At 37.3% G+C, this 25834-nt stretch overlaps 1 protein-coding gene across 1 annotated transcript; it reads left to right on the top strand.

Moving 5' to 3' along the window:
* The first annotated feature begins 3828 nt into the window (after positions 1-3828).
* traf1 (TNF receptor-associated factor 1) lies at positions 3829-25021 on the top strand. The gene is made up of 10 exons (XM_048210295.1): positions 3829-4993; positions 5398-5479; positions 5672-5770; positions 9208-9369; positions 10566-10625; positions 10709-10777; positions 11710-12132; positions 14502-14679; positions 21148-21296; positions 24180-25021. The coding sequence occupies exons 1-10, from the start codon at positions 4779-4781 to the stop codon at positions 24396-24398; spliced, it is 1656 nt and encodes a 551-aa protein (XP_048066252.1). The 5' UTR covers positions 3829-4778; the 3' UTR covers positions 24399-25021.
* The last annotated feature ends 813 nt before the right edge of the window (positions 25022-25834 follow it).

The following is a 25834-nucleotide window of genomic DNA, read 5'->3' as shown; positions in this document are numbered from 1 at the left end:
CAGAGATCTGATCTCACCATCATCAAATCCGTCTGTGAGTACATGAAGAAACAGATGAAACTGAGACAAACTAATCCAGAAGAACTGTGGCCGTGTCTGCAAGATGCCTAAAGGAACACTTTTTCCAACTCACCTAGAGTTAAACAGTTGAGTTTTAGGGCCCTATTTTAACGATCTAAACGCAAAGTGTAAAGCGTACGGCGCAGGTGCACTCAGGGCGTGTCCAAATCCACTTTTGCTATTTTAATGACGGAAAAACGGTCCGTGCACCGGGGCGCATTTTTGAAATGGGTTGTCCCTATTCTCTTAATGAGTAATGGGCGTAACGTTCAATAAACCAATCAAGAGTGTCATCTCCCATTCCCTTTAAGAGCGAGATGCGCTCGTGCCATGGCGGATTGCTATTGACATGGCGGAAAAGCTGAACGCTTTTATATTTATGTAGCCTACACAATAATATTCTTTTACACTGTAATCCTTTTGTTTTTAATATTTGGCATGTTTGTGTGATGCGCATCCCTGTGTGTAATAAGCAAAGTCAACGCGCACTGTGGACGCGCCCAGAGGCGCAGTTTCTACCAACGCGCTCTAACAAAAAAATATTGCGCCATTGACTTTAGACTTTAGACCAGGTTTGAGTTGGTCTATGGCGCAGTCTATTTTCAGCTCCTTAAAATAGCAATGCGCCGGCAATGCGCCTGAACACACCTCTTTTTTAGACCAGCACGCCCATGGGCGCACTAACTGGCGCAAATGCATTTACTAATTTAAGGACGTGACGCTGAACGGGAAAACGCGAACGGCGCCGGACGCAAACTAGCAAACACACTTGCGCTGCGCCTTGCGTCGCATTGCGCCGGGTGTATTATAGGGCCCTTACTGTTTTCAAATCCATTCAGCCGATCTCCGGGTCTGGCGGTACCACTTTTAGCATAGCTTAGCATAGTTCATTGAATCTGATTAAACCGTTAGCATCCTACTCAAAAATGAACAAAGAGTTTCGTTATTTTTCCTATTTAAAACTTGACTTTTCTGTAGTTACATCGTGTACTAAGACCGACGGAAAATGAAAAGTTGCGATTTTCTAGGCCGATATGGCTAGGAACTATACTCTCATTCTGGCGTAATAATCAAGGAACTTTGCTGCCGTACCATGGGTGCAGCAGGCGCAATGATTTTACACAGCGCCTCTCACAAACGTCTCCATGGTTGCAAGGCACGCTCCCTGTGCAAGAAGGGGGTCACAGCCGCTGTGTAATATCATTGCGCCTGCTCTTGATTATTACGCCGGTAATAATAAACGTATAGTTCCTAGCCATATCGGCCTAGAAAATCGCAACTTTTCATTTTCCGTCGGTCTTAGTACACGATGTAACTACAGAAGAGTCAAGTTTTAAATAGGAAAAATATCGAAACTCTTTGGTCATTTTTGAGCAGGATGCTAACGGTCTAATCAGATTCAATGAACTATGCTAAGCTATGCTAAAAGTGGTACCGCCAGACCCGGAGATCGGCTGAATGGATTCGAAAACAGTAAAACTCAACTGTTTAACTCTAGTGGAGTTGGAAAATGAGCCTATTTTCAAAAAAAGTGGAGTGTTCCTTTAAAGAAACTGACCTGCAAAGCTACAGTACTGTGAGAAGTTTTAGGCACTTGTGTAAAAAATGCTGTAAAGTGAGGATGCTTTCAAAAATACTGTCATAAACAGATTTATTTATCAATTAGCTTCTATTAACCAAATCAAATCAATATTTGGTGTGACCCTTTGCGTTAAAAACAGCTTTTGTCCAGGTACACTTACACATTGTTTTTCAGGTAGTTTTGCAGGTCGGTTTCTTCAAGCGTCTTGGAGACAAGGCCACAGTTCTTCTGGATTTAGTTTGTCTCAGTTTCTTCTGTAATCACAGACGGATTCGATGATGGTGAGACCAGATCTCAGTGTGGAGCACTGGCTGTTGTCAGACTGCTTGTGCATACAAAAATCTCACTGGATTCTTCCAATTAATGGCAAAATGAATGTTTAGAATTGTGAACTGAGGTTTCCTACTGACACACTACAGCAAAAGAGATAAATAACTGGCTTAAAACCCGCTTTGGGGGGTGAAAATACTGATGTGCCAAAGACTTTTGCACAGTACTGTATATACACACTTCCTGCAACTGAATCCAGACCTGCAGAGTCATTCTCTCACAAACTTTCACCATAAATATAAGAGATAATGCATGAGAAAATCTCACAAAACAGAGACAAGAATATGTAATATATAGATGAGCTAGACATATTCTTGTCTGTTTGTGGTATTCCCTCATGCATTATCTCTTATATTTGTGGTGAAAGTGTTTGAGCGAATGACTCTGCAGGTCTGGATTCCAAGAACTGTTGCAGCATCTGTGTTGCAGGAAGTGTTAGAATGATGTGCATCTACTCAGCAGAACTCAGGATCAAAACCAAGTGAGGGACGCATCAGAAGCGAGAGGCGTGCTGATGGAACGCTTCAGATATTCAACACTCAGCAAGTCATAAACACATCTGGCTCCTTATCTACTTCCTCCAATATCCTTAACGCCCATACTTGTCTTTTACCCAGACAGATTTACAGAAGATGCTTCCCTATACTTCACCTCTCTGTTTCCAGCACACTAGACGTCGTCGTTTGGGGCCTCCCGACCAGGCCGATCGATAAGACCTATCGCATTTTAAGCTTTTGCATCATGAGGTTTCTGTATTATTGAATTGCATCTTCTCCCAGTGATTCATGAGGGTACAAACATCTTCTTTTTCAAAGAAAGCTCTCAGGCCCCTCACCAGCCACCTGCTGCAGTCATTTTGATGCACTGGTCCCTCATGTGATTGCTGTTTAATGAAAAACAGGCCAGCATAGCCCTGCTCTCCTATTACAGAATAATTGATTTGAGGTGAAGAATGTCCCTTGTAGAGGTGAATAGTTTTACCCAAGTCATTAATCCCCTCAACCAGATATTGAAACCCCCCGACCGGCCTCTTTAGCAGAAATTATCTCTCTTGCTCCCATTCCCTCGCTCTCTTATCATCTAATCTGCTGTCAGTTAAGACTATATGTATATGTAATAAAGTAATGTAACTGTAAGCGCTATGACTAGTGTCAGTCAACCTGACTATGCAGTTTTTAATGACTTTTTTTTTGCACGTCATATACTGTAACAGCTTGTTATTAAAGCGGGAGATTCCTGTCTAAGTAGAGTGCAAATAAGAGGGTCTTCTGAGGGGTTTTCCACTCTCTCTTAAAATGAAATGCCGTTCATATGATTAACATATGATCAATGATCTTTAGGCCATTTGTATAGTCAAATATTCCAAGTCTGAAGGTCAGAGATTCAAACATGACAAGTTCTACAGAGCATAAATGACACTCACTGCATGATTTCAGTGTTATTCATCACCACTTTTTGGTCAAAATCTCATTAAGGATTACTTCATCTTCATTTCACAAACTGAAATGAACAGCAGATGATAAAAAGGTCACTGATGTGCACAAAGACTTTATTAAATGGAACATAGCCTGTAGAACTTATGAAAATAGGCTACACCACACTTAATATATATTATTATTGTTGTTGTTATGTAATAATAATAATGATTATTACATAATTAATATTATTATTATTATCATTATTTAATAATTTAATATTATAATAATTATTTATATATATATATTAAATGAGGCTAAAGACGTTTTGCAAAGCATAATAAACAAAACAGAACAATATGAATTATTACATAATACATATTTTCTCTCTCTCTGTAAATTTATGACCTTAGTACTGTAACCTATACGTCCAACACGCGAGTTTCATGATTGACAGACACGGGTGAAAATGAAAAATAAAAACAGCCATGAAACGTGTCCACCACATTGGAACCGCAGGTAGTTTTTCAAGCGGGGACTTTCCTTTGACGGATATGACGGTGAACTGTGGCCAAGTTCTGAGAAAGAGAGAGGCTGCGTCTCAACACCTAGTGAGCTGCCTGTATACCTGGCCACTGGCCAGCACTTTTGGGTGTTGTTGGCGCGTTATTCAGTGACACAGTGATGGGAAGTCTAATTCATTTTCGCGAATCGGTTTTCGACTCATCACTAACCGGACAAGTTTTGTGAACGCATAGCTCTGGTTTTGTGAATCGGCTCAACTGATTCACTTCAATTCATGTAGGGCCTACGTATTTGTTACTACTTTTTTTCCCCGTATAATAAGTGTTTTTGTGGTAGTTTTATTTTTTTATGTAGCCTGTATGCTCGTGTCAGACTGTTTTCGCTGCCAAGACAGGTTTTAGGCAATAATAATAATAAAAAAATACTTCAACTGAAAAACCATGGAGATCACCGTTTCTGTTTTTGAACAGAACGCGCGTTCATGAACTCTCTGTAGGCGGGGTCGAGCAAGTGAGCTGCCTACCTAGAAAGCACTTCTGCCTTTTGTTTTAGTATGCTCACTCACTAGGTTTCAAGACGCAGGCAGTGTTTGTATCACTTTCACTCATCATTTAACAATAAGTCCACTCATTTGTTCTTTCTCTTCTTATTTTCTTGTAGCCTTTTCAAATTATTATCAGCAAGATCCATAACAACGTGTCTGATAAAAGGGCGGAAAAACACTCAGAGCAATAATATTTCCGGGTGTTTGAATAGGGGGAACCCCGTGGTGTTTTTCTACCGTGGGTATACCACGAAAAAGTCAAAAGCATATCAATATGTCATCATAACGTGCTGTTGGTACAGACGGTTCATCTAAAACTTCAATGGCTTCAGGATCAGCTGCTTCAGACCCGTCCTTAAACGGGGTTTCGTCCACACCGGGTGAGAACGAGTACCCGTCGGGTTTCCCTCAGAGCATCTGCGATGAGGTCCCCAAAGAGAAGTACTTGTGCAGCAACTGTAACAATGTGTTGAATAAAGCGCGTCAAACGGTGTGCGGTCACCGCTACTGCCTCGCGTGCGTCAACTGGCTGGTAAGGTAAGAACCGTTCAAGCAGAACAGAAGTTTCATGACAACCCACAAGACTTGGCTTGCATGGCCACTGATTTTATTTTCGCTTTTGGTAATAATTGTGTATGTTATGGTAAGAATTATGGCTTATAATCACTGTGCGGTGAAGAAACTAACCAAAGGGGTATGGAAAGTTTCTATATATATATATATATATATATATATATATATATATATATATATATATATATATATATTTATTTATTTATATAATATTGACCAAAGTGTGTGTGTGTAACATAAAGAACCTAGTATTTTGTATTTTATTATTATTTGGTAGTTTATTAGTGAGAAAAGCAGCTGTAAAATGCTATGGGTGAGTGTATGTGCTAAATGTCAATGTTATTAATAAATGCTTCAATTTCATACAGAAACAACAAGGACCTTGTGTGCACAAAATGTAAAGAGGATCACAGTGTTGAGAGTGACACTAGTGTACTGACTCTTGACCAAGTAATCAATCTATCTATCTATATGTCTGTCTGTCTGTCTGTCCTCTTAGGTGATTTATGTCTTTACACAAAAGTAAAAGCGAATGTGTTTACATTATGAAGGCTATATGTCAAAGTATAGTGTTAGACGGTGGAAAAATCGTGACTCATGTTTGGAAAGATATCATAATTTCCCCTCTTGTTTCAACTGCAGTTTTTCAATGATGCGGCTATCAATAAAGAAATTTTGGATCTGAAAGTTCACTGTGCTAACCAAGGCTGCCCCTGGAGAAGCACCCTGAAGAACTTTGAGGTACTTTTCTGTTTTTGTCATAGAAATTCCATTCATTTAGCTTGCTATGATACTGATTCATAATAAGATTTTAGATACTCTCATTGTTTATCGACGGATAACAATATATAATGGATCTGTAATGCTCTTTACAATGTGTAATCAGGTGAGCGATCAAGGCCTCACTCAATTTATGAGATATTCTTCTAAATTATGTATTTCTTAATAGCAAACGAAATGCTTTTTTGAGTTTCTCAGGTCCTGAGTTTCTCAGCTGCTTCCCGAGTCTAGCGCTTTCCACTGTACATTAGGTTAGAACATCAAGCTAATATATGCAAGACCAAAGATCAGGGCTGTTCACGGGCTGGTACACATTCATGTAATACCTACAAAGCTATCGGGAACACTGTAATACTCTGAAATGTCTTTTACACTTGACTGACTCAAAATCAATGTGGATTGTGGGGCTTTTATCGAACACATTAGTAACTTCTGTTATCACGTTGTTAAATCATAGGGACTCGTTAAAAAATAGCTGCATTTCATGGCAGGCGGTCGTACTCGGTTACAACCACAAGATGCTATTTTACAGGAATCCTAACATGGTCCCTTTGTGGTCATTTCATAACATGAACCAGCCATTAAGATATTAATCATATAGCTGTTGTGCAGATGTTGTCCAGCGTAGTGAATCAATCCTCATCTGATAGAGCAATAACAAGCTCATACTTAAGGTTTTGAAAAGCCTTTTTAGAGGTCAGTGTTTTGTCGAGTAGAGACTGTAGAATTTTCGATGACTTTGACCCTCATGGCAGCCTAATGGAAGCCTTTTGTGTTTTTACCTTCTTTCTGTACTCAAGAGAGTCTGAAAGCCTTTTGAGAATATCATTGTTCACAAGCTCCCTATTAGAATAGAAACATGTAGGTTGTGCTTTAGGGTTTGTTTTTCACTCAGAACCATATGATCAAAATGTACAGTACTTTTGCAAAGTTGTAGAGGGTCATTAAGTGTAGGGAAATAAAGTAGCATTATCCAATTTGTAGTAATCATGGTTATGAATCAAAATCTGATATATATATATATATATATATATATATATATATATATATATATATATATATATATAACCCGATTCCAAAAAAGTTGGGACACTGTACAAATTGTGAATAAAAAAGGAAGGCAATAATTTACAAATCTCATAAACTTATATTTTATTCACAATAGAATATAGATAACATATCAAATGTTGAAAGTGAGACATTTTGAAATGTCATGCCAAATATTGGCTCATTTTGGATTTCATGAGAGCTACACATTCCAAAAAAGTTGGGACAGGTAGCAATAGGAGGCCGGAAAAGTTAAATGTACATATAAGGAACTACTGGAGGACCAATTTGCAACTTATTAGGTCAATTGGCAACATGATTGTGTATAAAAAGAGCCTCTCAGAGTGGCAGTGTCTCTCAGAAGTCAAGATGGGCAGAGGATCACCAATTCCCCCAATGCTGCGGTGAAAAACAGTGGAGCAATATCAGAAAGGAGTTTCTCAGAGAAAAATTGCTAAGAGTTTGAAGTTCTCATCATCTACAGTGCATAATATCATCCAAAGATTCAGAGAATCTGGAACAATCTCTGTGCGTAAGGGTCAAGGCCGGAAAACCATACTGGATCCCCGTGATCTTCGGGCCCTTAGACGGCACTGCATCACATACAGGAATGCTACTGTAATGGAAATCACAACATGGGCTCAGGAATACTTCCAGAAAACATTGTCGGTGAACACAATCCACCGTGCCATTCGCTGTTGCCGGCTAAAACTCTATAGGTCAAAAAAGAAGCCATATCTAAACATGATCCAGAAGCACAGGCGTTTTCTCTGGGCCAAGGCTCATTTAAAATGGACTGTGGCAAAGTGGAAAACTGTTCTGTGGTCAGACGAATCAAATTTGAAGTTCTTTTTGGAAAACTGGGACGCCATGTCATCCGGACTAAAGAGGACAAGGACAACCCAAGTTGTTATCAGCGCTCAGTTCAGAAGCCTGCATCTCTGATGGTATGGGGTTGCATGAGTGCGTGTGGCATGGGCAGCTTACATATCTGGAAAGGCACCATCAATGCTGAAAGGTATATCCAAGTTCTAGAACAACATATGCTCCCATCCAGACGTTGTCTCTTTCAGGGAAGACCTTGCATTTTCCAACATGACAATGCCAGGCCACATACTGCATCAATTACAACATCATGGCTGTGTAGAAGTAGGATCTGGGTACTGAAATGGCCAGCCTGCAGTCCAGATCTTTCACCCATAGAAAACATTTGACGCATCATAAGGAGGAAGATGCGACAAAGAAGACCTAAGACAGTTGAGCAACTAGAAGCCTGTATTAGACAAGAATGTCAACATTCCCATTCCTAAACTTGAGCAACTTGAGTCTCCTCAGTCCCCAGACGTTTGCAGACTGTTATACAAAGAAGAGGGGATGCCACACAGTGGTAAACATGGCCTTGTCCCAACGTTTTTGAGATGTGTTGATGCCATGAAATTTAAAATCAACTTATTTTTCATTTAAAATGATACATTTTCTCAGTTTAAACATTTGATATGTCATCTATGTTGTATTCTGAATAAAATATTGAAATTTGAAACTTCCACATCATTGCATTCTGTTTTTATTCACAATTTGTACAATGTCCCAACTTTTTTGGAATCAGGTTTGTGTGTGTGTATATATATATATATATATATATATATATATATATATATATATATATATATATATATATATATATATATACACACACACCAAAATATATAACCCTCTTGTTGTTCAAACCTGTACGCTGTTAGTGTTTTTTGCATTAGAAAATAGATGTTTTGAAGAATCTTCAAGCTTTTTTCATATAGCGACAGGTCATTGTAACCACCAGGCTGTAAAACTGGCAAAACACCATCACAGAAACTAACAATAATGTGTGCGCAATATTCTAAGTTTTAAAGCCAAACAATAACTCTGTGTGAGGAACAGACCAAAAACTATTCACTAAAATTGGCACATTCTTTGGAATGGTGCTTTTTGTGTTTTTTGATTGAAATATTCATTATGAACTGTCCTTGTATTCAAGAGAGCAGCATGGAAATTTTTGGATGAAAATTTTCCACAGAAAAAAGCATACAGGTTTAGATTTGACTTTCACATTTTAAGCCGGGGACACACTTTAACGATTGTAAGGCCGATTATTAATGTAAATTGATACTTATGACTGATCGCGCTCAAACACGTCCGCTCAGAGCCAGTTGCGTTCAGTTGGAGATTACAGTCGGTGTTCAAATTCCATGTGTAAGTATAATATATATAATCGCTGTGTGTTGAGCACAGTCTTAGAATGTTTTAGCTAGTCGTTAAAAGTGTGCCCAGCTTTAGTTGAATTATCCCTTTAATATGCTCTTATTCAACAGGACCATCAGAGTCAGTGTGAGTATGCCCTGATCCCTTGCAATATCGGCTGTGGCATAATGGTGCAGAGGAAGACATTGGCCACGCATCTGGAGAGGGGCTGTCCCAACAACAAGACCACATGTCCCTCTTGTGCCGGTGTCCTGACACCGAGAGAACTCCAGGTAAGCTTAGGAAATGGCTCTTGAGGACTGTATACACTATCTAGTTTATCTATAGTGAAAATCGGTTATAAATTAATTTATATTCTTAAGATAATTGTAAGATATTAAGAATTAAGACCCAAAAAACTTTGTGTTCGCTTGCAAAATGTTTCCATTCCCCCGAGAAACTTTGCGTTCACTCGCAAAGAACTCAAAAGTACAGAGCCCCTAAAGGGACATAGTGATGGAAAAAATTGTAAAGTCTGAGGAACAGTTATGTTTCAATGCTTTCGCATTCTTTCGCAAATGTTTTGCATCCCCCCCAAGAAAATTTGCATTCGCTCGCAAACGTTTTAAATATTTGTGAACGAACGCAAAGTTTCTCAGGGGAACGCAAATGTTTTAACGAGCAAAATGTTTTTCCTCCACTATATCCCTTTAGTGCCTCCGTACAGTTTTGCGAGCGAATGCAAAGTTTCTCGGGGGAACGCAAACATTTTGCAAGCAAACACAATGTTTTGCAAAAGCATTGACATATAATCAATACTGAGCATACCATCTCATCATCATTTCCATCATCATGTCCCTTTAGGGACTTCGTATAATCTTGTTTTAACAATGATTGGATATTTTACTGGAAAACAAGAAAAAATATAGACCAAGAAAATGCTTTATTCAGTCTTTGATATAGAATCTGTTGCAAACCCTGTTTTTGCATTGCTCAAACATACAGACATGTGCTGTATATATTTGTGCATATAATGTTCATAATGCATGTATGATACATGGGTGATTATTGTACGAATAGGCCTTCAGTGCAAGAGATTCAGCCTCTTTCGTTGTTGCTAGAGTGGTTTTGGGTCAGCGTGCCCTTGCTTGAAGCCCCATGGCTCGGTTTTAAGCCACAGTCGAAGTCTCCAGTGTTTACTGCTGTCCCATATTACTTTTTTTTCCCGTTTCACCCATCGGGACCTGCACTCCGGGACATGGATTAGAGGAATAAAAAGGACGGGGGAAAAAAGCAGAAATCCAGTGAATTTAGACATCAAGCTTCAAACGCAACACATTAGTCAAGATATCTTCAAATGCAATGTGTTTCTCGCCTCAAATTAAGATAAAAAGCCTGAAAAAGATGTTTGGAAAGTTTGTGGCACAAAATTTGTGCGAAACTTTCATCACTGTAGTTAGTGTAAGTGACTTTCCTAATTTCTTCACAGAAACATGTATGTTCCAGTTCAAGCGATAAGAAGACGGCAAAGGCAGATAAACGGCAAAAGGTATAGAACAGACGGTTTTGATGGATGAACATTGTGATATTGCATGCATAATTCTAAAATATTTTTCTGTGTTTCCTTTGTAGAATAATCACTCGGGCAGCTCAAAAAAGAAAGAGCCATGCGTTTTCTCAGAAGTTGGTTGTCCGTTTAAGGTTGGTCTTTTAATAACAGTACGTGTTTACATGTTAATCAAATTGCTCTTTATAGTTTTAAGGAACTGAGTTTTATATTGAGCAGAAACGTTTGGACATAAGCCACATTTATAAAATATATGAATGTCACTACATTAGATCAGGGTTTTTCAAAATGTGCTTTGGGGACCCCCAGGGGCCAAGGGGCTTCTATGATGTCCACAAAAATTTGAGTGAATCTTCTTACAAAATTAAGGATTTTACAAAAAAATATATTTTAACATGAACAAATACAATAATTGTGCATAGTTTTATTTTAAAATATTTCTTGTTCATTTGGGTTGTATGGCTATTTGGAACAATAATTATTTTGAAAAGTACTTTCAAATACATTTAAATTGAGTTTAAATTGATCCTCTAATATTAGAGAGAGAAAACTAATATTTTGCAGAAAAAGAATATGCTGTATATTTAAGAGGATTATTATATTTGGGAATTTATACAAGTAAAAAGTTTGAAAACCCATGTTTTCGATGAGATTTTTTGGTAAACATTTTTTCAGTATGCATTTTGCTAAATTTATGTTTTAAAAAAAAATAACATTTTTTTTATCTTGTTTTTATGATTATATTTGTTATTTCAGAGCTATATACTATTCCATACTTCCATTACTGTATATACTTTCTCAAACACTTCTTCAAATAATTTCCTCAAATATATATATATATATATATATATATTTGAGGAAGTTATTTGAAGGAGTATTTGAGGAAGTATATATATAGTAGTGGAAGTAGTATATTATGGAAATGATACAATGTTTTGCTGCAATGTTTTATTGCATGGTAATATGTCTATGTGTGCGAGTGTGTGTGGAGGACGCGTATATATAGTGGTGGAAGTAGTATATAATGGGAATGATACAATATTTTGCTGCACTGTAATTATTGCAGGGTAATGCAGACAAAGTAAAAGAACATGAGTCCTGCAGCCATGTGGGCCATCTCCAGCTTCTCTTGGATGTGACCAGGGCCCTTCAGCGTACCTTGAGTTCCCCAGCTGAGCGACGCCACCACGAAAGCCCTGATTTTCTTCAGCCTGGACTGTGTGGTGCGTCCCTCTCTTCTCCGATTGAGGGCGAGATTGAGACCGACGGAGGAGATCCAGGAGTGAGTGATAAGGCCTTCAGCCTCCACGATGATCAGGTTGAACTTGCCGTAGGCCAGCAACTGGACGCCCTACAGCAGAGAGTGCAGGTTATGGAGAACATCATCTCAGCTTTGAATCGAGAGGTGGAGAAGACGCAGCTCAGTGTTGTCGCACTGGAGAGGGACAATTACAACAGTCAGCAGATCATTCAGCACTTAGAAACTAAGGTATGTTGGAAAAAAATACGTTTTTTTTTATTACACTAACAGTATAGAAATTTTACCTTTAAATAGAAATAATAAATAATAAACACTGGTCAGATTTAAAATGCCAATATTATGAGGTTTGTATCATGAGTTTCTTTTTTTCCCAACTTCTGGGGACTTTTAGAGATTGTACAGTGTGATGATGACGTATACAAACGATGAGATAACATATCTGTGGTGCTGCCACACTGACGCTCACATGCAAATTATCTGCTAAGATTCTCTCAGTCATGTCCACTACTTTGAATATTGGAATTTCAGTGCAGCTGCACGCCTTGTCAGGAAGGGTCAGAAAAAAATAATTGGACATTTTCAGATTTCTTCTTGAAATGCCATGCTACTAATTATTTGTTTTTAAATATTTCAGTGATGGTCTCAAAGACAGATTTTTGCTGCAGATGTTCTTTCCATGCATACATATAAATGTACTATGGAAATCATCAGTGTTAGAAAAAAATGTAAGAAATGACTTTTAGTTCATAACTTTTTAATTCATAATTCATTGATTTGGTCACACTCCACAGGATATAGAATTGGAATGACAGGAAGAGATATTTTATACTGAATTTCACATGAGGTTTATTAGTCTAACACAAGTTTGACAGCTAATTACATGTTTAAAATTTATTATAAGTATGTCTGCTTGTTTATTCCTTGTTATGTAGTACTTATTAGGCATAAACCACCATTCAAAATTTGGTAAAACTTTTTAATCTTTAACCAAGACTGCATTTATTTAATCAAAAATACAGTTAAAAAACAGTAATATTGTGAAATATTATTTAAAATAACTGTTTTCTTAAATTTTATTTTATTACTGCGATGGTAAAGCTGAATTTCAGATCCAGTCTTCAGTGTCACATGATCCTTCAGAAATCATCCTAATATACTTATTTGATTCTAAAGTAACATTTCTTCGTATTTTGACAGTTGAAAACAGTTGTGCTGCTCAATGTTTTTGTGGAAACCATGATATTTTTTTTCTTTGATGAATAGAATGTTCAGAAGAACAGCATTTATTTGAAATCTGTATCTTTTATAACATTATAAATGTCTTTACTGTCACTTTTGGTCAATTTAATGCATCCTTGCTGAGAAAAAGTATTCATTTCTTTCAAAATAAAACTTTTGATCTGTAGTGTATTTCTCAAAACTAAGTTCTGCATTATCAAAATAATTCATAAAATGTCATAACAGCATGACAAAATGTCCATCACATTGTTTTCAAATTATAATAATAAAAAAAAAATCTAAATTTGAATCCATTGATGATATTTATTGAGCTAGAAACACCACAGTATACTATAAAGTTAATTTATCAAAATATAATGAATATTAATCACATTGCTTTTGGTGGCCTTTAAACATTAATTTAACATCATTAATGTCATGTAATGTTTCTTGAAATATCTCGTATGTTGTGTGTATGATAACGTTTATGGGTAATTTATACTGAAAATGACCTGTATCATTGAAAACTACACTTATGGGAGTTATATGAATATCATTTTATTTTAATTCTATCTAAATTAAACATCAAATTACAATTCTGCATCCTGCTACCTCATTTCAAATGTCACAAATTCATTTCAGTTCTGAACACGTTATTTCCATCCAGGATTATCAAAATCAAAGCACTTGCTTTCCTCTGTGTGTAAATAGCAACAACAGATTTCATTACTTTGATGTGTCCTGCAGTTAACTAGGCATTGATCTCATGCTGTGAATCTGCAATATGGTTGGTGCTAATGAATGTGTTTGTGCTACAGAACAGCTGAAATGCTATATAGGAATCTCTGGAAAACATTTGTTTCCTGTGACGTGTTTTTTATTTGTAGCCGCCGGGTCGCATAATTCATGTTTTAAATAAGAACTCACATAAAACTAACAAAGGTATTCGTTTTTGGGGATCTGAATGATAATTTATTTGTCCCTGTGCTCCTCTTAACACCGGGAGGTGATAACAAATGATTATGGTTGTGTTCTGACGCTCGACCTGGAGGGGTTATTTAACACACGGGAGACGAGATGACACTCCTGAAGTGCTGAAAATGAAGAGATAAGTTGAAGTAAGGATGAGAGGGGAATGAGTGGTAGAAAATAGATTTGTGTGACAATTCTCCAAGGGCTGTTGAGGAAAAAAAAGGATGCGTCTAATAGGATGTAACTATCTTGTTCTATTTCTATATTTCGAAGTGTCTCGCACAAGGCTCCCGACCTTAACCGGTTCTGAAGGTCCATTATGACACATTAATTTTATGTTCTTGAAGTGAGCCAATCTGTACCTTTGTGTGATTCATCTGTGATAATGGTTTTCCATCAAATTTTAGGTAGCCGAGCAGCAGCAGAGGCTGGCCAGGAAAGACATTCACATCACTTCATTGCAGCAGTGTATCAGCGCCCAGCAGGATGTCTCATATGATGGCACCTTTCTTTGGCGGTTGTGTGATGTCAGCCAGAAACTGAGAGAGGCTGCCAGTGGCCACAAGATCAGTCAATACTCACCAGGTACCAAAGCACATATCTCCTGCACTGCTCTTAAAGAGAGAGTTCTTCCAAAAATAAACATCATGCCATTATTGCCTGTTCTGTACGACTTACTTTCTACTGTTGAACACACAAATGAAGAAATGAATAGATTTACCTATTCAAATTGATTTTTGATTCAAAGATCTATCTATCTATCAATCCATCCATCATTTTTGTAATGTATATACAAATATATACAAAAAAGTTATATACAGATAGATAGATAGATGTTTTTAATAAATGTTTATATATATATGTCTGTCTGTCTATCTATCTATCTATCTATCTATCTATCTATCTATCTGTGTCTGTCTATCTATCTATCTATCTATCTAACTGTGTCTGTCTATCTATCTATCTAACTGTCTGTCTGTCTATCTATCTATCTAACTGTGTCTGTCTGTCTGTCTGTCTATCTATCTAACTGTGTCTGTCTGTCTGTCTGTCTAACTATGTATGTCTGTATGTCTGTCTGTCTATCTATCTATCTATCTAACTGTGTCTGTCTGTCTAACTATGTATGTCTGTATGTCTGTCTGTCTGTCTATCTATCTATCTATCTATCTATCTATCTAACTGTGTCTGTCTGTCTGTCTATCTATCTGTGTCTGTCTGTCTGTCTGTCTATCTATCTAACTGTGTCTGTCTGTATGTCTGTCTGTCTATCTATCTATCTATCTATCTATCTAACTGTGTCTGTCTGTCTGTCTAACTATGTATGTCTGTATGTCTGTCTGTCTATCTATCTATCTATCTAACTGTGTCTGTCTGTCTGTCTAACTAACTATGTATGTCTGTATGTCTGTCTGTCTATATATCTATCTATCTATCTATCTATCTAACTGTGTCTGTCTGTCTGTCTAACTATGTATGTCTGTATGTCTGTCTGTCTATCTATCTATCTAACTGTGTCTGTCTGTCTAACTATGTATATCTGTATGTCTGTCTGTCTGTCTATCTATCTGTGTCTGTCTGTCTGTCTAACTATGTATATCTGTATGTCTGTCTGTCTATCTATCTATCTAACTGTGTCTGTCTGTATGTCTATATGTATGTCTGTCTGTCTCTATCTATCTATCTATCTATCTATCTATCTATCTAACTGTGTCTGTCTGTCTGTCTATCTATCTATCTTTCTGTGTCTGTCTGTCTGTCTGTCTGTCTATCTAACTGTGTCTGTCTGTCTGTCTATATGTATGTCTGTCTGTATGTCTGTCTGTCTATCTATATCTATCAATCTATCTAACTGTGTCTGTCTGTCTATCTATCTATCTAACTGTGTGTGTCTGTCTGTCTGTCTATATGTCTGTCTGTCTATCTATCTATCTATCTATCTATCTAACTGTGTCTGTCTGTCTGTCTATCTATCTATCTATCTTTCTGTGTCTGTCTGTCTGTCTGTCTATCTAACTGTGTCTATCTATCTATCTATCTATCTATCTATCTAACTGTGTCTGTCTGTCTGTATGTCTGTCTGTCTATCTATCTATCTATCTAACTGTGTCTGTCTGTCTGTCTATCTATCTATCTTTCTGTGTCTGTCTGTCTGTCTATCTATCTATCTATCTAACTGTGTCTGTCTATCTATCTATTTAACTGTGTCTGTCTGTCTGTCTATCTAACTGTGTCTATCTATCTATCTATCTATCTATCTAACTGTGTCTGTCTGTCTGTCTGTCTGTCTGTCTATCTATCTATCTATCTAACTGTGTCTGTCTGTCTGTCTATCTATCTATCTTTCTGTGTCTGTCTGTCTGTCTATCTATCTATCTAACTGTGTCTGTCTATCTATCTATTTAACTGTGTCTGTCTGTCTGTCTAACTATGTATGTCTGTATGTCTGTCTGTCTATCTATCTATCTGTGTCTGTCTGTCTGTCTGTCTGTCTGTCTGTCTATCTATCTATCTATCTATCTGTCTGTCTATCTATCTGTGTCTGTCTATCTATCTGTGTCTGTCTGTCTGTCTACCAGTCCGTCTGTCTATCTATCCATCTGTCTGTCTGTCTGCCCATCTGTCTATCTATCTGTCTTTCTGTCTGTCTATCTATCTGTCTGTCTGTTTCTCTGTCTATCTGTCCATCTGTCTATCTATCTATCTATCTTTCTGTGTCTGTCTGTCTGTCTGTCTGTCTATCTAACTGTGTCTATCTATCTATCTATCTATCTATCTATCTATCTATCTATCTATCTAACTGTGTCTGTCTGTCTGTATGTCTGTCTGTCTATCTATCTATCTATCTAACTGTGTCTGTCTGTCTGTCTATCTATCTATCTTTCTGTGTCTGTCTGTCTGTCTATCTATCTATCTATCTAACTGTGTCTGTCTATCTATCTATTTAACTGTGTCTGTCTGTCTGTCTATCTAACTGTGTCTATCTATCTATCTATCTATCTATCTAACTGTGTCTGTCTGTCTGTATGTCTGTCTGTCTATCTATCTATCTATCTAACTGTGTCTGTCTGTCTGTCTATCTATCTATCTTTCTGTGTCTGTCTGTCTGTCTATCTATCTATCTAACTGTGTCTGTCTATCTATCTATTTAACTGTGTCTGTCTGTCTGTCTAACTATGTATGTCTGTATGTCTGTCTGTCTATCTATCTATCTGTGTCTGTCTGTCTGTCTGTCTGTCTATCTATCTGTCTGTCTATCTATCTGTGTCTGTCTATCTATCTGTGTCTGTCTGTCTGTCTACCAGTCCGTCTGTCTATCTATCCATCTGTCTGTCTGTCTGCCCATCTGTCTATCTATCTGTCTTTCTGTCTATCTATCTGTCTGTCTGTTTCTCTGTCTATCTGTCCATCTGTCTATCTACTAGGGGTGTAACAATTCACTCATTTTCTCGATGCATCGATTACAAATCTTGACAATGCATATGCATCGATCTTGAAACATGTTTTTTGAATCATGAATCGTTTAATTTAGGCCGATAATCGATGTAAAATGCTAAGAATCGGATTAATCAAGATTCTATAGCGATTCAGTGCTTTAAAATATATAAACGTTAAATTACTTCATGCGCAAATTGATGGAGACGTTGTGCGCTGTCATTCGCGCCCTCCCTCACAGCTCTCCTTCACAGATACGCGAGGCTGCACTCTTTACCGGCTCTCTCTGGATTGCGTAGCCCATGTTTGAGCTGTCCTCATGACGGCTGCTGCTATTCACATGAGCAGAAGACAGCTCTCTATTGAGACAGCAATATTTCTGAGTCAAACTGCTCAAGCCATTGATGAAGCTGCAAAGTCATTGCATGGTCACTACTGTTGAAATAAAATGCTTTTATTGCGTGGAAACGTCACCATTAAGATAAAATACTTACGTTTTAAGGAAATGGGTCATTGACATTACCTGAGCAGTTTCAACGGCACGCATTTATTGCATGGACGGAGCAAACACATAATGTAAGTGTCTAAATGCATACGCACAGTTCAATGAATGATAAATGAAATGATGAACTTAATGTTGTTAAACTGAATGCACGGACGAAACTGCTGAAATAACTACAACACTGACATAAGAGCATGCGGTTTATCTATCAGATGCGCATTAAAGTTGCGTTGGTTTCTATAGCAACAGCAGACAACCAGTGCATTTTCTTTCAGAATCATCATAAGGAAAATGTTCTGTATAAAGAGGACAAAAGCTTTTCTTACTATTCCGTGAAGAAAAGTTAGTTTAGAATTAGTTGAGAAAGGGCATGATATTCTATGGTAGTCTCTCCATGTAAGCCATTACAGTACCTGGAACACTTTAGTAAGGTTGTGTTGCCATTAACACTATCCTCCACTAGTTAACTATATATGAACTAGGCCTAACAATACTTTTAAAGCCCTTTAAAAGTTTTGGCTAATGTAAATTTCGACAAATGCTAATTTTTATAGGCTGTTAAAATTAAAGTTATGTAGCATAATTTAGAACTAACATTAATAATGGACTAAAGGTTTTTGTAAGTTTGTTTGTTTGTTTTTGCCCTTACTCTCTAACCGCCTGAAGGCCGCTGTGTAATTCTTACCCTGACTAAGACACATTGAGGGAAGCATTTCAGTAACCCTATGAATCCATATTAAAATGCAGAATCAAATGGAATTAATCGAATCGCATCGAATTTTAATGTGAATCGTTTGCAAAAATCGTTCTTGAATCGAATCGAACACCTATGATTTGTGAATCGAATTGAATCGCTGTCTACCCAAAGATTCACAGCCCTACTATCTACCTGTCTGTCTATCTGTCCGTCCGTCTGTCTATCTACCTGTTTGTCTTTCTTTCTGTCTGTCTATCTATCCATCTGTCTGTCTGTCCATCTGTGTATATACCTGTCCGTCTGTCTATCTGTCCGTCTGTCTATCTACCTGTCTGTCTATCTATCCCTCTGTCTATCTACCTGTCTGTCTATCTGTCCGTCCGTCTGTCTATCTACCTGTTTGTCTTTCTTTCTGTCTATCTATCCATCCGTCTGTCTGTCCATCTGTGTATATACCTGTCTGTCTGTCTGTCCATCTGTCTATCTACCTGTCTGTCTATCTACCTGTTTGTCTTTCTTTCTGTCTGTCTATCTATCCATCTGTCTGTCTGTCCATCTGTGTATATACCTGTCCATCTGTCTATCTGTCCGTCTGTCTATCTACCTGTCTATCTATCCCTCTGTCTATCTACCTGTCTGTCTATCTGTCCGTCCGTCTGTCTATCTACCTGTTTGTCTTTCTTTCTGTCTGTCTAAATATCCATCTGTCTGTCTGTCTATCCGTCTGTCTGTCCATCTGTGTATATACCTGTCTGTCTGTCTATCTGTCCGTCTGTCTATCTACCTGTCTGTCTATCTATCCCTCTGTCTATCTACCTGTCTGTCTATCTGTCCGTCCGTCTATCTACCTGTTTGTCTTTCTTTCTGTCTGTCTAAATATCCATCTGTCTGTCTGTCTGTCTGTCTATCTATCCATCTGTCTGTCTATCCATCTGTCTGTCCATCTGTGTATATACCTGTCCGTCTGTCTGTCTATCTGTCCGTCTGTCTATCTACCTGTTTGTCTTTCTTTATGTCTGTCTATCTATCCATCTGTCTGTCTGTCTATCCGTCTGTCTGTCCATCTGTGTATATACCTGTCCGTCTGTCTATCTGTCCGTCTGTCTATCTACCTGTCTATCTATCCCTCTGTCTATCTACCTGTCTGTCTATCTATCTGTCCGTCCGTCTGTCTATCTACCTGTTTGTCTTTCTTTCTGTCTGTCTAAATATCCATCTGTCTGTCTGTCTGTTTATCCGTCTGTCTGTCCATCTGTGTATATACCTGTCTGTCTATCTGTCTGTCTGTCTATCTACCTGTCTGTCTATCTGTCCATCCGTCGGTCTATCTACCTGTCTATCTATCCATCTGTCTGACTATCTGTCTATCTACCTGTCTGTCTATCTGTCTGTCTGTCTGTCTGTCTGACCATCTGTCTATTTATCTATCTGTCTGTCTTTTTTTCCATCCATCCATCCTTTCCCAGCACTAAAAGATAATGATAACTTGATGTTGATTCAGTAACCACTCTGATAGATACATAAGACTGATTAAAATGGTAATTCCTTAGTTAGTGAGTCTTTTTGATTCATTAAAAAAACTGGCTCACAAGAGTCATTTGTTTGTGAATCAGACTAAACTGGTAGCGCTGTATGTTTTTGGTCATTTGTTCAGGGATTACGGCGACACTAGGTGCGCTGGATCATGTCAGGCTGCGCTTTTATATATATCGAAGGTAGATAGTGACTATGTGTTGTCCATATGAGCAGTGCATCATATTCTAAATCATATGATAGATTGTGTAAGGAACAGGCCTAAATCTACGTTATGATTCAGAAAAATCTTCCCCATGGCCTTATTTTTCTAAGCATGTTCCATTTGCAGTTTCAGTTTCAGTTAATCAATATATTATTGACAATCACAGGCTCCCTCACTTCTGTGCTGAAGCAAAACAGTTTTGCCAGCACTGAATACTTCAATGCATCAGACTGGACTCATCAGGAGAGCTGCGTTGAATGAATGTTAGTTGTTATTGTACATTGAGGCAGAATCGATGCTCATTCTTAAGACCGGTGCTAAAAATTGAGTTGGTACCAGAGAAAGGGAAAGCAAAAAAAAACAAATGTGGAGCAGTTATAAAGACTGAAATGGGGTTGTTTGCCCAGTGGGCATGTGTCTGTGTGAACACAACTGCGATGTTTCTAGAGAAAGACTGAAAGCGAACAACTGAAGGTAATTTCATTGACTTGTTTTCTTTCCCGTCATTACAGTATAGGATATCAGAATAACTGTTCCGCCAATAAAAAAAGTCAGCAAAAGGAAGCCACGCGTTTGATTTTTGAGATGAAAGAAGCTCTCTGGTTATCTGCTGCTATTTTTAAGAGTTTTAACTAAAGCCCATCACGCTTCACATAAAAATGACAATGCATTGTTTTTCAGCTTTCTACACCGCCAGGTATGGATTTAAAGTCTGCATGCGGCTCTATTTGAATGGAGATGGGGTTGGAAAGGGAACGCACATCTCTCTTTTCTTTGTTATAATGAAAGGAGAATATGACCCCATTCTTTCATGGCCATTCAGACACAAGGTAAAACGCTATAATCAAACTGTCAATCAATGAATCAATCATTCGTTTTATGCACATCTGTAAAGTTGATGACACTTATTTGCTGAATTCATACATTAAAGGAGTCATATCATGTGGAATCAAATTATCCCTCAAATTATCTTTCAAAATAAAAAAGCATTGATTGTATTATGAAATTATACTGCAAATTTAAGAATTTAAAATGTCCTGACCAATCGGTAAAGACACACTTTACAATAAGGTTTCATTTGTTAACTTTACTTAACTACATTGGTTAAATGGACAGTTCACCCAAAAAATTCTGTCATTAATTACTCACCCTCATGTCGTTCCAAACCTGTAAGACTTTCGTTCATCTTCGGAACACAAATAAAGATCTTTTTGATGAAATCTGAGAGATTTCTGTTCCCCCTTTGATGCTTCAAAACTAATCCATATGAATTGAGCGGTTTAGTCCAAATTTTCTGAAAAGACTTGATTGCTTTATATGATGAAAAGTTTTAATTTAGGCTTTTATTCACACATAAACTTTGATCAGTGAACATAAACTGAAGCTCATCCGAACCTGCTTGACGCACGAGAACAAACATCTTGCCGAAGTTCAAACGTGCTGCGTCACACACAAGGATGAACCTCATTGGTTCTCGAACGTCAGGCAAACATGCTTGAGCTTCCGTTTACCAGATCTGATGTGCGTATTGATGAATGTTTATATGTGAATAAATTAAATCTGTTCATCATATAAAGCGATTGAGTCTCTTCAGAAAATTGGGACTAAACCGATCAATTTATATGGATTGGTTTTATGATTTCTTTATGAGCTTTTTGAAGCTTCAAAGTGGAAGTCACACACAGTGAACTGTTTCTACAGCATGCATTAATCTTAGTTGATGTTAATTTACACATTAAGATCGAAAGTTATATCTGTTAGCATTAGTTAATGCACTGTGAACTAACATGAACAGTTTTGTTAACTAACATTAACAAATGTTAATAAATGCAGTATTTATAAATAAATATTTTACTCATTGCTCGATTATGTTAAAGGGTTAGTTCCCCCAAAAATGAAAATTCTGTCATTATTACTCACCCGTAAGACCTTCGTTAGTCTTCGGAAAGCAAATTAAGATATTTTTGTTGAAATCCGATGGCTCAGTGAGGCCTCCATAGGGAGCAATGACATTTCCTCTCTCAAGATCCATAAAGGTACTAAAAACATATTTAAATCAGTTCATGTGAGTACAGTGGTTCAATATTAATATTATAAAGCGATGATAACATTTTTGGTGCGCCAAAAAATAACAGAATAATGACTTATTTAGTGATGGCCGATTTCAAAACACTGCTTCAATAAGCTTCGGAGCACAAATGAATCAGTGTGTCGAATCAGTGTTTCAGAGCGCCAAAGTCATGTGATTTCAGCATTTTGGCGTTTTGACACGCGATCCGAATCATGATTCAACACAGAAGAATCATAACACTCTGAAGCTTCCTGAAGCAGTGTTTTGAAATCGGCCATTACTAAATAAGTCGTTATTTTGTTTTTTTGGTGCACCAAAAATAATCTTTTTGCTTTATAATATTAATATTGAATCGCTGTACTCACATTAACTAATTTAAATATGTTTTAGTACATTAATGCATCTTGAGAAAGGAAATGTCATTGCTGGCTATGCAGGCCTCACTGAGCCATCGGATTTCAACAAAAATATCTTAATTTGTGTTCCGAAGTTGAATTTAAGGTCTTACGGGTGTGGAACGGCATGAGGGTGAGTAATAAATGACAGAATTTTCATTTTTGGGTGAACTAACCCTTGAACAATTGACCTTATTATAACAAGTTACTACAGTTGTCAATTTTTAATTTTTATTTTTATTTTTTATAAATTCTGTCACTTAGAGTTTACAAGAATGAATCCCGATTGAACCAGACCCTGCATCACTTACAATAGCTGGCCCTTTTTTTTGGTACAAAAAAGCACTATTAAAAGCAGTTTTTGTTAATTGAAATAAAGCTGAAATATAGAAATATAAAAGTTGAAATACTAAAATGACTAAAACTTAAAAAAATAAATTAAAACTAAACAGATATATAAAAAGACCTTAATAAAAATGACAAAATCACATAAAAAAAAAAAAAAAAAAAAAAACTAAAATGAAAACTGAAAATATAAAAATAAATGTTAATTCAAAATAATAATAAATACTGTAGATGATACTAAAATAACTGTCCAGGCCAAACAAATTGAATTAAAATGCTTTTCACACATTGAACTGTGCTGCTTCTATCTTGCAGTGATTGTCATTGTAAAATGAGCTTCATTATGTTCTACTCAAGGGGACAGAACACTTGAAGTGAGCACTCTGAAGGGAGCACTGAAGGGCATTACGTCTCATGTGTGCGTGTTTAGTACACCTAATGTGAAGACATGCATCACTGCCACTTTATTTATACTCTGATTTCCCTTTTATAGGTAATACTTTTTGGGCCAAATTATTATTGTTATTTTATTAATTTTAGTCTGATTTTATCAGTTTGACAGCACATTATAGAGTAGATTGCCTTATTATTCTGCTATTGAATGATGGGGCAGTTCAAAACGTGAAAAACTCAAAATTTCACATTGAAGGAGAAATTCAGATAGAATTCTTAATGACCTGAAAATTCTTAAAGGGTAAGAGAGAGTGAAAATGGTCATGAAAAACTAAATTAAACTGTTTATGGTGCAAAAAACTTCACTAAGTGCACTTCAGGACAAAGAATGAAATAATAAATGTGTGATATGACCCCTTTTAATAGTGGCTTCTGCTTTGGTTCCTCAATCATGTGCCATCAGCATTTTCCATGACCTTCCACTAACGTCTCTTGCACGTACCTGGCAGGTAACGTTCTTTCTCATAGATCAGAACCAGAGGGAGCATGTCATCGACGCTTTCCGTCCCGACCTCTCCTCTGCATCTTTCCACCGCCCCGTCTCAGAGATGAATGTGGCCAGCGGGTGCCCACTGTTCTTCCCTCTGGGGAAATTGAGGTCGCCCAAGCACAACTACTGCAAGGATGACACGATCTATATCAAGTGCGTGGTGGACACCTCCTCTTGAACCGTGAAGGCCTGGTTGTTAAGGAGGACTGGATACGTAAGGGAGTATAAGACAGAGGATTTGGATAACCTGAATATGGAGTGCAGAAAAACAAACCCAGAAATATTCATGAACTCAGTTGCATTTTGGTTCTTTTAGTACAAGGATAAAAGCTCTTTATGTTTTTAACAATAATTATTCTATTTCTAGTTATTTTGGATATATTTCTTTTTTATTTATTATGGAATGAACTCTTCTAGATTTTGAATATCATCCTGACAGTTTTCATATTGCATATATAATAATAAATAAAATGAGTTTGCTACCTTGTTTTTGTGTTTCCTCATTGCATAGTTTATCTGCATGGCATTTCTCAACATTGCAGATCAATTTTGGGTACGTTTACATGACAACAATGTACTAAAATTGGAAAATGTTTTCCTTTGCGTTCTTTGCATACGGAAGACAGATGTTGTCAAAACGATCACCGTTCACACAGATATGTGAAAGTCTTTTACTCCCGACAGGCCAGTAGTTGGCGATGTCACTATGCACATATAGACTAAACATGTAATACGCATGCGCGTGATGTCACTGTTTTCACAAATTTGCAGTTCTGAATAATAAATAAAGGGCTCCTTTGATTTGAATTACTTGTGGTACGTCTCATGTGTGCGTGTTTAGTACACCTAATGTGAAGACATGCATCACTGCCACTTTATTTATACTCTGATTTCCCTTTTATAGGTAATACTTTTTGGGCCAAATTATTATTGTTATTTTATTAATTTTAGTCTGATTTTATCAGTTTGACAGCACATTATAGAGTAGATTGCTTTATTATTCTGCTATTAAATGATGGGGCTGTTCAAAACGTGAAAAACTCAAAATTTCACATTGAAGGCGAAATTCAGATAGAATTCTTAATGACCTGAAAATTCTTAAAGGTCCCGTTCTTCGTGATCCCATGTTTCAAACTTTAGTTAGTGTGTAATGTTGCTGTTAGAGTATAAATAAAATCTGTAAAATTTTAAAGCTCAAAGTTCAATGCCAAGCGAGATATTTTATTTAACAGAAGTCGCCTACATCGAACGGCCAGTTTGGACTACATCCCTCTACTTCTTTCTTTAATGACGTCACTAAAACAGTTTTTTGACTAACCTCCGCCCACAGGAATACACAAGAGTTGCGTTTGTAGAGTGTGTTTGTCGCCATGTCGTCGAGACGCTGTTATTTTCATCCCGCAGTCCAATCACCGGGTCTGATTCCGGCTCAAATTGATAGGGTAAAATTAAAGACATGTTTACAATAACACTGAGCGCGTGCATCTCCACGTTATGGTAAGAGGCGTGACCTTTCCGGGCAAGGTTCGCTAAGCTGCTGTCGAATCACAACACAGGAACCGCTGGCACAATCAGAACTCGTTACGTATTTCTGAAGGAGGGACTTCATAGAAC

Source organism: Megalobrama amblycephala, linkage group LG12 (genome assembly GCF_018812025.1).
Source record: "Megalobrama amblycephala isolate DHTTF-2021 linkage group LG12, ASM1881202v1, whole genome shotgun sequence".
Classification (NCBI taxonomy): Eukaryota; Metazoa; Chordata; class Actinopteri; order Cypriniformes; family Xenocyprididae; genus Megalobrama; species Megalobrama amblycephala.
This window is presented reverse-complemented; position numbering and strand designations above follow the sequence as displayed.

Bases quoted from the DNA above. Each gene is read 5' to 3' on its own strand.
- traf1 (XM_048210295.1), top strand. From the start codon at position 4,779: ATGGCTTCAGGATCAGCTGCTTCAGACCCGTCCTTAAACGGGGTTTCG. The intron at 10,626-10,708 runs GTATAGAACAGA...TTTCCTTTGTAG, and splicing joins AGGCAGATAAACGGCAAAAG to AATAATCACTCGGGCAGCTC. The intron at 10,778-11,709 runs GTTGGTCTTTTA...TAATTATTGCAG, and splicing joins AAGTTGGTTGTCCGTTTAAG to GGTAATGCAGACAAAGTAAA.